Source organism: Propithecus coquereli, unplaced genomic scaffold (genome assembly GCF_000956105.1).
Source record: "Propithecus coquereli isolate 6110/MARCELLA unplaced genomic scaffold, Pcoq_1.0 Scaffold483, whole genome shotgun sequence".
Lineage (NCBI taxonomy): Eukaryota > Metazoa > Chordata > Mammalia > Primates > Indriidae > Propithecus > Propithecus coquereli.
In genome coordinates, this window is record NW_012150652.1 from 1,712,261 (window position 1) to 1,724,081 (window position 11,821).

General features: G+C 44.4%; 1 protein-coding gene across 1 annotated transcript in view; it reads left to right on the forward strand.

Moving 5' to 3' along the window:
* Window positions 1-11,821, forward strand: part of WWC1 (WW and C2 domain containing 1) — a 146,355-nt gene that overhangs the window by 61,526 nt on the left and 73,008 nt on the right. The window contains exon 2 of the mRNA XM_012655765.1: window positions 2,523-2,632. Coding sequence (XP_012511219.1) covers window positions 2,523-2,632 — 110 coding nt within the window. The remainder of the gene's footprint in view (window positions 1-2,522; window positions 2,633-11,821) is intronic.

An 11,821-nucleotide genomic window follows, 5' to 3' on the forward strand; every position in this document is an offset into this window, starting at 1 on the left:
CTCAAAAAGAAAAACAATTATAATTACCTTGAAATCCCCATACCCAAATAACATTTTGCTGTATATCTTTCCAGTTTCTCTTCACACACACACACACACACACACACACACACACACTCTCTCTCTGTCTCTGTCTCTCATGTTTTAGGCAAAACAGTATCCTGTAGCTTTTACCTTTCAGCAATGTTATTTTTTTCACAGTATATTGAGAACATCCTCCCATGTTAGCAAAATATAGAACACTACATCATTTTTTTGTTCCTACATATTCATTGCATTATTCACCCATTCCACAAACATTTATTGAGCACCACTGTGCTAGACATAGCATTCTGTTGCTCGGATGCGCCATGGATTAAAATCATTTCTTTAATCGCCAAGGAGAGATTTCAGAAGCTGACGATCCGCACATGGATTCAGGGGAGCTGTGCAGAGACGACGTCTGTATCAGATGAGTGTCTCCGCTGGCAGGTGGGGCTTCTCAGGGCAGGGAGATGAACGAGCCTGGTGGCCGGAGCATTCCTGTCCCCTCACAGATTTATTTGTCATCAGTAAGAGGGTAACTCAGCGTGCAGGGCAGACCTGCGTGTGGGGAGCTTTTCCTCAGAGACCCTTTCATAGATTTGTCACGTAAGAGGATGTTGGGGCAGTCTTGGCTCTTGGTCACAGGTCTTCATTCCCCGCGGGGAAGAGGGAGCACACCACTTGGAGAACTTTGGGCAAGGAAGGCACTGAGGGAAGCAGCCTTTTGTTTCTGACGTCTGGGCAGAGCGTGGGGGTGGTGGCTGGCAGGCTGCAGATGGCGTTGCGGAAACTTCCTCCAGATTGTCGGGAGCGCGTGCTCCCGAACGAAGAGCATCCTGAGCTGCGGGAAGTCTCATCACCTGTGTTTCACCATTTCCCTCCTTTCACTCCAAAGTGGTAGCTTGTGATCTTCCATGGGGCTTAGGAGATGCGTCAAAGATGTCAACTTTCAAGACAACCTAGTAGCTCGCGGCAGGAACCCTGGAAACAGACCATCTCACCTGAAATCCCAGCTTTGTCATTGACAATGAGAATGTAATTTAGTCTTTCTTAGCCTCAGTTTCCCCTTCTGGTAAATGGAGGTAAGAATAACTGATGTTTTTTGAGTGCTCATTCGTACCAGCACCTGTGCTAAATGCACTCACAGACACCCAACAACCTGGAGAGTTCTTGTTATCTCCATTTTACAGATAAAAATACTAAGGCTCAGAGAGGTAGAGTAAGTTGCCTAACTCGCACAGCTAATAAGTGATGCTTTTGAATCCTTATTTGGTAGCGTGTAGTCCGTTGCATATGGTATACCTCTGGCCTCATCCTCATGGACCCAGTAGTCTCCTACAGGGCAGCAGTGAATTGCCAACAGCAGCTTTGGGATTCTCCATTCATTCAATGGGTAGATGCTTTCCACAGCCTGCCAGACCCGGGGTGTGCGTGGTGTGTGAACACACCAGGTCCTCTCTGCCAGGTGCTCTTTCACTGCCTCTTCTTCCCCTTTTCTCTCTAGGTTTAATCTAGAGTGGGTTTTAGAGAGAAGGAGAGTGTACAGGATGAGAGAATGTAGTTTCCTGTGACTCGGAAGGAAGCCCTGGATCAGAAATCCGGTGGTGGTAATATTAGGAGATATATTTTAGGCAGCAGTGGGAAGAAACCAAAGTGACAGGGGGAGGGGACACCAAGCTGAGTCTCATAGGCCTAGATTGCTGGCTCCCCACATTGGCCAAAATACTTAACAAATGGTTTGTGAGACGTGTGTGTGTGTGTTTCAAGCCTTGACAAGCCGTTGTTGGTTTAGTTGGGTGATTTGTTTGTTTGATTTAGCCAACCAGACTTGGTGATTACCACCACTTCACTCCCCAGAAGATGGGGGCTTAAACAGTGGTTATTGCTGAAAGGTCGGATTGGCCTGGCTTGTCTAGGGAAGGACAGCCATGGGCGCAGGCATTTGGGAATCAGCTCAAGAGGCAAATAAATACTGCTCGTTGGCCAAACTCACAGGGATGGAACATCTGCTATCCTGGATGTTGCAATAAGCCAGCTTTCCAAAGGGCAAGTGGGCATGACAAACATGGGAGAGAGCCAGGAACACAGATTGGATGTGGGGTGGGCGAGTGAGTTACAGGTAGAGAAGCCAGAGAGGGCTGGAGTCCAAGTCAAGAAGCAAGACTTGGCCTTACAGCCCTTTGCCGCAAACCCTCAGAGATGCGGAAACGGAAGCCCAGAGAAGGAAGGTGGCCTGCTCAGGTCACTGCTGAGTGAGTGGCAAAGTTGGGACCGGAACACAGATTCCTTGCCTCCCTCCCAGGGTGATCTTACCCTGCTGCTGCAAGGCATGCTTTCACCTTCCCGGGAGCAAAGGGGACAGCAGCGCTGGTGCTACCATGCAAAACTCCTGGGTCTGTCGCGCCAGCCCAGAGGAGCAGGAGGCCCAGAGGAGCAGCAGGTTGCAGGAGTTTGGGGACTGTAGGCTGATGGAGTCTGTTTCTCCTCTCCCTTGCCAGGTACACCAAACCGCTCACCTTTGCGGACTGCATTAGTGATGAGTTGCCGCTAGGATGGGAAGAGGCGTATGACCCACAGGTTGGAGATTACTTCATAGACCACAACACCCGTAAGTTCCTGGCGGTCCTCCCTCCCCCGGCTCCCTCTCCATCCCTCTACCTCCGTGCCCACCCTCCTTCCAAGTCTGGAAGAGCCACCAGCAGAGACTCCTGGAGCCAGATTGTATTTTGTTTTATATAGATTTAGATAGAGATGTCAGTGCAGATATAGATAGATAATGTAGGCTCATGTAAAAATAACAGTTTAGAAGGGTTTTTAATAGAATCTATTATAAAACTCCTCCTCTCACAATCCAGCTCCCCAATTTTACAGAGGCAGCCATTGCTAAGTTCCTTGTGTCTCATTCCAGAAATTTTCCAATCATGTGTTTGCGTGTGTACATGTATACATGCATATGTTCTCTTTTTTTGCATGTATAGATTTACGTGCATTCAGCTTTTTTTTTTTTTTCCATAAAAGAAAGTCGTGTCATTGTCACTGCCACAGCATCTCGGAGCAGCCAGAGCCCTGGTAGGCCCCCAGCACATAACACACGTATGTGCATAGTGGATTGGTACGAGTGTGTCTCCTGCCCACTGTACCCGTCAGCCCACGCATGCTTCGTACCTGTGATCCGAGTACCCTGGTCCTGTACAGAGACTCCTAGTATCTCAGTCTCTGGGACAGTGAGGGAGGAGTCAGCTGAGAAAGGGAGAAGCCTGTTGCTTGACAGGTGAGGGAGCTCAGGCAGCAGGTCCCCCCACTGGGGAGAGGGGATGTGTGTTTGTGCCTCATCCATTGTGCGCTCTCTTGGCCAAGACTTTTCCTGTCCCCTGAAATTTGCTGCCCTGTTTGTCCATGTGTACAGAGGAAAGGGATTTTTCTGTCTCACTCTCAAGCCTTCTGAACTGTAGGATTCCCTTTAACTTTTCAGGCAAGAAGTGAATGGAACAAAATGGCATGTGCCTGGCGGTCTGCAGGCTGAGAACAGGGCACCAGATCCTGATGGGCTGTGTTCACTGCGCACACTCCGTGCTACATGCTGTGCTGGGTATTTCATAGGCTTTATCTCCTTCAATCCTCCCAGCTACCTGGTGGGGTGTTACGAGGATTATCCCTCGTAACTCCCCACTTACCTTATAAGTGGGATTTAGAGGAAGTAATTGGCTGTTCAAGACTCATGGCTAGAACACGGCAGAGCTGGAATTCGAACTCCACTGGGGAGTGGAGTTGTACTTCTCCACCCACTTCCTCCTCCGGGTTTCAGTAGCACCCCGGCCACACCTCTGCTGTGTCCCTCGTCACTTTGTATCATAATTACTTACCTGGGGTTGCAAGTCCTTCTACAGAAGAGACTGTGTCTAAGTCACAGGCCTTTGCCTGGTGAGGCACATAGTAGGTGTGCACTTAACACTGCTCAGTAGAAAGGGGCATCCGTGCATGAATGCATGCGTAAGTGGATGAATGAGCGGACTGTTGGCGCCGCGGTGGAGAAGAGTTTTTGAGAGACAGCTAATGGCATTAATTGCATTGTTGGGGGTAGCAAAGGTTTTTATTAGCACTCGTGATTGCGTCCTGGGTAATGAGAAGTAAATACGCCTAATTGAGTGTGTATGGGGAATGAGGCTAATGCTTGGAGGGCTGCATGGGATGCTGGGTTAAACACTGATGTACAGGAACCCTAATCAGTCCTTTCCTGTTTCTAATTGCTGAGTGCATCCCCCTCATTAACATCTCATGGTGGGAGTGGGATTTTAAGGTACTTCTGGGAGTTGTTGGAGAAATGGAGGAAAGAAAGGAGTAGCAGGCCGTGGCAGAGTTTATTCTTGAGGGGATGATGGCAGAAATGGGGCATATAGAGGGTGATTAAATCAAGCCACAGCAGGAAGACATGATGGAAAGATAGGAAGAATTCAACCTGGTAGTTTTATTATACCAATACAGTACAAATATGACCATCAAGGCCCCAGCATTCAGAGCCATGGACTCAGGCCAATCCCATGCTGTGTGTTTCTCAGGGACTGAAATTCCTTTCATTGTAGACATTCCCAGCATTGTGGGAGGCCCAGACAGGAGGATGGCTTGAGGTCAAGAGTTTGAGAACAGCCTGGACAACATAGCAAGACCCTATCTCTACAAAGAATTTTTTAAAAATTAGCCAGGCATGGTGGCATGCTCCTGTGATCCCAGCTGCTCAGGAGACTGAGGCAGAAGGATCATTTGAGCCCAGAAGTTTGAGGTCGCAGTGAGCTGTGATTGTGCGACTGCACTCCAGCTTGGGTGACAGAGCAAGACCCTGTCTCTAAAAAAAAAGATAGCATGTAACGCCAGAAGTGGGATGAGATTACCAAAGCAGTGAAGGCTGAGAAGAGGACCGAGGAATGAGCCGTGGGTCCTCAGACATTAGAGGGTGGGAAGAAGGGGAAAACCAGCAGTGATGCTGAGGAGGAGTGATCAGAAAGGAGGGAGGAAAGCCAGAGTGTCTTGGAGCTTCTTACAGTTTGGGTTCAAAAAGGACCAAGAATTTCTCTGGGAGGCCGAGGCAGGCGGATTGTTTGAGCTCAGGAGTTCGAAACCAGCCTGAGCAAGAGCGAGACCCCGTCTGTACTAAAAATAGAAAGAAATTAATTGGACAACTAAAAATATATAGAAAAAATTAGCCGGGCATGGTGGCGCATGCCTGTGGTCCCAGCTACTCAGGAGGCTGAGGCAGGAGGATCACTTGAGCCCAGGAGTTTGAGGTTGCTGTGAGCTAGGCTGACGCCACGGCACTCACTCTAGCCCGGGCAACAAAGTGAGACTCTGTCTCAAAAAAAAAAAAAAAGGACCAAGAATTGAAAACTAGATTTAGCGACCAGGTGTTGCTGGTGACCCTGACTTTGGAAGGCAGCTTTGGGCAAGGACTGGGGCCAAAAGCCTGAGTAGAGTGAGTCTAAAGAAAATGAAGGGAAGGGAAGGGATTAGAAGCAACAAGTATAGGCAGCTTTTTCCAAAATATCACCCATTTGCATTATTTCATATGTCAGTGTTCAGTATCCCCACTATCTGCGTACATCATGGTTAGATGGTCTTAATTGTGTTCTGTTTTCTCTTCATTATATATCATGAATATTTGAGGGATGCTGTTTCTTCATATTTGTCATTTTAAATACATCAAAAGGATGTGTCAATACATTTTAACACATAACAAAAGTACCATCATGCTCTTATTGCTGGCCTTTTGGGTCATTTCCATTTATTTATTATTTTAAATAATAGAAGTGGGAGAATCTTTATGCATGTTGCTTTCTTTGTGATAATTTCCCGAACATGCATTTCTAAGTATAGGATTTTTTTTTTTTTTTTGAGACAGAGTCTCGCTCTGTTGCCTGGGTTAGAGTGCTGTGGCATCAGCCTAGCTCACAGCAACCTCAAACTCCTGGGCTCAAGCGAGCCTCCTGCCTCAGCCTCCCAAGACGCTGGGACTACAGGCATGCGCCACCATGCCCGGCTAATTTTTTTTGTTACTTTTTAGCTGCCCGGCTAATTTTTTCTATTTTTGGTAGAGATGGGGTCTCGCTCTCGCTCTTGCTCTTGCTCAGGCTGATCTCGAACTCCTGACCTCAAGCAATCCTCCCGCCTCAGCCTCCCAGAGTGCTAGGATTACAGATGTGAGCCACCGCACCCTGACACCAAGTATGGGATTATTAAGTCAAAAGTTATAAACACTGTGGGAACTTTTAGCACACCTAGACTGATGAGTATTTCCCAAAGATTCTATCAGTCGGTATTGCCATGAGCCATTAGAGTGCTGTTTCCCTCATACCTTCATCAGCACAGGGCTGTGATCATTTCTTTTGATTTTTGATAAAATGGTCATAGGTTGAAACTGTTACTTCATTGTTTTTAATTTTCATTCCTTTGCATAGTAACAGGGTTGGATGTTCTCCAGATGGTCAGCTGTTTTTGAGAGAATTACTTTTGTTGTTATTGTTGTTAAAGCTCTTGGAAAATGCAATATTGTTAGCTGTGTGAGTGTGCGCAGTGTGTGTAGAAAGCAGGTATGTGGCGTGTATGGGAAGGATGTAGGGTGTAGAGAGAGCATATGAGTATGGTGCCCATGTATGCGGTGTGAAGATACATGTGGAATGTGTTTGTAGGGAGAGGCTTGGAGTATGGGCCAGAAGGAGTGGAGAGGCAATTCTCAGTGATGGCTACACTAAATCAGCTAAAGGTAGCTGCCTTCTGCAGAGAGGGAAGTAGCTGCCTTCTGCAGAGAGGGAACTGAGGGAGATGTTTTATGTAGCAAACTTTGTAGTATGCTGAATTATTAAACTGTATCCATGTATACTTTTAATACAAACAAGAACTAAAAAATAGTTGGCCAAGGTGATCTCTAAGGGGGACTGCTCAGCTGTAAAATGACCTATTTTGGTTAGATAGACTTGAGGAAGGGTAGTGTCAGCAGAAGAGCTGGGCTGTGGGAAGACCCCCCTGAGTGTGACCAGTTTGGGACCAACAACATTTAACACAGCTCCTTAGAATCTTCTAGGGCAGTGGTCCCCAACCTTTTTGGCACCAGGGACCGTTCTCATGGCAGACAATTTTTCTGTAGACTGGGAGCTGGGGAATGGTTTTGGGATGATTCAAGCTCATTACAGTTATTGTGTACTTTATTCCTATTATTACATTGTGTAATATATAATGAAATAATTACACAACTCACCATAGGTTGGGGACCCCTGATCTAGGGAGATTTTAAAAAGCTCAGTGCCCCAAAGGGGATAGTCTTTTCCACAATTGCTGGTCCAACTGGTATCCATATGGAAAAAAAAAACAAACCTCCACTTCTACCTTTGCCTCATACCATATGTAAAAATAAACCAAAAATGGACCATAGACCTAAACATAAAGCTAAAACTATAAAATATCTAGAAGAAAACATAGGAGAAAATCTGCAAGATTTTTAATAGGTAAAGATTTTTTTTGACAAGTCACAAAAAGCACTAACCATAAAAGAAAAAATAATAAATTGGGCTTCATCAAATTAACTTCTATTCTTCAAAAGACACCATTAAGAAACTGAAAAGGCAAGCCACAGATAAAGAAAAAATATTACAATACACATATCTGGCAAAGAACTCATATTCAGAATATATAAAGAAGTCTTACAACTAAATAGTAAAAAGCCTAATAACTCAATAAAAAATAGGGGCAAAAGATTTAAATAGACATTTCATTAAAGAAGACATCCAGATGGCCAATAAACACATAAAAATATGCTTTATATCACTGGTCATCAGGGAAATGCAAATTAAAACTACAATAAGGGGCTGGGCATGGTGGCTCATGCTTGTAATCCTAGCACTCTGGGAGGCCGAGGCGGGAGGATGGCTCAAGGTCAGGAGTTCAAGACCAGCCTGAGCAAGAGCGAGACCCCGTCTCTGCTAAAAATAGAAAGAAATTAGCTGGACAAGTAAAAATATGTAAAAATTGCCGGGCATAGTGGCACATGCCTGTAGTCCCAGCTACTTGGGAGGCTGAGGCAGAAGGATCACTTGAGCCCAGGAGTTTGAGGTTGCTGTGAGCTAGGCTGACACCACGGCACTCTAGCCAGGGCAACAGAGGGAGACTCTGTCTCAAAAAAAAAAAAACAAACAAACTACAATAAGGTACCATTACATACCCGCTATAATGACTAAAATGAAAAAAAATCAACAGTACCAATCACTGGCAAGGATGTGGAGGAACTGGAACTCTAATAAACTGCTGGTGAGAATGTAAAATGGTGCAACCATTTTGGAAAACAGTTTGCCAGTTTCTTATAGAATCCAGCATATACTTACCATACAACCCAGCAATTCCACCATAGGTATTTTTACCCAAGAGAAATGAAAACATAGCTCACAGAAAGACTTGTTAATAGCATTATTCACAATAATCTAAAACTGGAAATGACCCAGTGGTTTACAAAAAGTGAATTGTGATATATTCATACAATAGAATATTATTTAGCAATAACAAGAAACAGACAACTGTTAAGCACCTTATTGTATTTAAATTATGCCTTGGCCAGGCATGATGGCTCATGCCTATAATTGTAGCACTCTGGGAGGCTGAGGCGAGAGGATTGGTTGAGCTCAGGAGTTCGAGACCAACCTGAGCAAGAGTGATACCTTGTCTCTACTAAAAATAGAAAAATTACTGGGCATCGTGGTGCATGCCTGTAATCCCAGCTACTTGGGAAGCTGAGGCAGGAGAATCACTTTGAGCCCAGGAGTTTGAGGTTGCAGTGAGCTATGATGACACCACTGCACTCTAGCCAGGGTAACAGAGCGAGACTCTGTCTCAAAAATAAAAAAGTGTGTAAGTAATAAATTATGCCTTAATAAAGCTGATTTTAAAAACATTAATGCTCTCACTTCATACTGCAGACCAGTTAAACGGAAATCTCCTCAATATGCAGCCAGGTTGAGAACCAGTGTTCTGGTGTGAGTTTGTGTGTTGTGTTTATCTGCTTGTGTGCTCATCTGTTCGTACTGGCTTATGCTACAAAAGAGCACATGGGTCAACAAAAATGGTAGCCAAGCCTTCAGTTAAGGCTCTCACATGCTTTTATACAGTAGTCCGTGGAACAGGGCTGAGGCCTGAGGCCTTAGGCCAAAAGGAGTGTGCCTGTCCCAGACTAAATCCGGGACACCGCAGGGAGGATCCGTCCAGCTGTGGCTGCGGGCACTGATGAGGGCCCAGCGTTTCAGCCAGCCCTCTGGCAGGTGATGCCACCTGGAGCTCCGCTTTGTTCCTGCCAGCCTTGCCAGCCTCCACAGTGACTGCTCGGCCCAGGTGTGTGTGATACGCTGGTTCTCACCTTTGGGAGCACGTTGGAATTATGTGGGGAGCTTTGTAAGCCACCATTGCCTTCATCCACTGCCAGAGGTTCTGATTTAATTGGTCCAGGGGTGGGGCCTCACCATCAGAATTTTAAAAATTTTTCCCAGGTGATTCTATGTTCAGCCAGGTGGGTCTCAGACAGGTCTGTACACCAGAGTCACCTAAGGAAGCTTTTAATTCTGTCAGTTCCTGGGCCCTACTCCTAGAAATTCTGATTTAAGTGTTCCGGGGCAGAGTTCAGGCCTTTTTTTGGTTTTGTTTTTTGAAGCTTCTCAGCTGATTCTAATGAATAGCAAAGACTCAAAATCACTGGATGAGGCACTAACTTTAAAAAAAAAAAAAAAAAAAAAAAAAAGGCTAGGCACAGTGGCTTCCACCTATAATTACAACACTTTGAGAGGCCAAGGTGAGAAAATCACTTGAGGCCAGGAGTTCGAGAACAACCTGGGCAACATAAGGAGACCCTGTCTCTACAAAAAATACAAAAATTAGCCTTGCGTGGTGGTGCACGTGTAGTCCCAGCTATTCGGGAGGCTGAGGCAGGAGGATAACTTGAACCTAGGAGTTTGAGGCTACAGTCCATGTTGCTTTAAAAATAACTTTGTATATATAGACATGAATAGATAGATAAACAAAGATTTGTACGTAATCAGAGGGTGATATCTGTTCTGTATGAGACTCCTATCAACACTTACTCTGGGGAGGAGGACTAGATAAACAGAAACTCCCACCTCTTATTTTACAAATTTGTAATGGTGGAATTGTGGAATTTTTCTTTTTCTTTTTTGTATTTTTCATTATTCTTCAATGAAAAATTAAGTTTTAAAAGTTACAGACTTTAAGAAACATCTCCAGCCAGGCCAAGACAGGCTGAGCTTCTTTTCTGTGGCCTGTGCCACCTGGAGGTATAGGGCTGGTCCCCAAGGGGTACCCATGGGTCCCAAACGCTAAAGGAACCCACACCTCTGATGGGAAATGGGGGCCTGCAGCAGCTGTTCTTGAGCCAGACTTATAAATTCTCCCCCTACCCCCCCAAGTTTTTTCCCTTCTCTTGTAATTATTCCTCCCTCTTGCTTGGTTAAAGGAGTGTAACTTTCTTCATAGGAAGCAATTTTGTGGCCACTGTCAGCATCTTCAGACCTTGTTTTCTTTCTCAGAAGAAGGGAGAAGGAAATCTTGAAGAATTGCTATTCACAGACAATTCACAAACTGGCTCTAGGCAATAGTTTTGGTTTTATATTCACCATCACTTGTTTTCTTTACCTGGGCACAAGTGCTTTAGTTTCCCAGGAGGTAGTGAGGCAGGGTCAGTTGTCCTTTTTAACAGATACAAAAGTAGATTTAGAGAGATTAAACAGCCTGCCCGTTATAACATAGCAATTATTGGCAGGGATGAGAACTTGGCCCTGCTGCTTCTTAGATCTTTCTTTTTTGGAGATGCTCATTGAACCTATTTAGGAGGAATGGGAGCTAAAGGGCCTAGGTTAGGAGGCACAAGCTCAAATGTCCCCAAGGGCCAGGCACATGGCATAAGTGAACGAAGACCAGGTTTTGATGGATAGAGTGCTGGGGTCTGTGGCAAGTTGCAAACCCAAGTGGCCAGATCTTCTGAATGATCCAAAAAACAAAAAAGAAAGAGCGATAAAATAGAATCTTAATGAATAAATCTGTTTTTACATACCAGTAATCAATTCAAAATTATTAAAACACTTTGAGCTGAGCAAAACCTATCTGCAGGCTGGATTCACCACATGGCCATGATTGAACCATTTCTGGTTTGTCAATCACCCCAACCCCACCCAACAACTCTGAGGTGACTGAGGAGTCCGTCCATGAGCATTGATTCTTTGACATTATTTTGACCTCTTCTCCATCTCCTCAGCTGCATTTTTGAAAATATCTTTTTATTTTGTTTTGTTTTCAGATTATCATTCTACATGTTAATTGTGCACATAGTTTAAAAACAAATAGAAAAAGAATAACGAAAAAATATCCTACCATTCAGTTGTTGATATTTTGCTATTTCCTCCTAATCACTTTGAGAATGTACATATATGTTTTGATCAATTCAAAATTATTTATTCAGTTTTACAATCTGTATTTTTCACTCACTTTTATGTCATAAGCACCTTTCCATTTATTAATTTTTCTTCAAAGACTTTATTTTTAATGGTTGTATAATAGCGCATTATGTGAATGTAGCATACTCATTTGAGCAGTTTTTTCCTGTGTAACCTTGAGCAAATTATTTAACCTCTCTACATCTCAGTTTTCTCTTTAGTATAATGGGGGTAGTAATGGCATCTACTTTTTATAAGGTTAGTGTAAGGATTGAAGAAGTAAATACATAAAAAGTACTTAGAATAGTTCTAGTCAGTAAATATTGAAT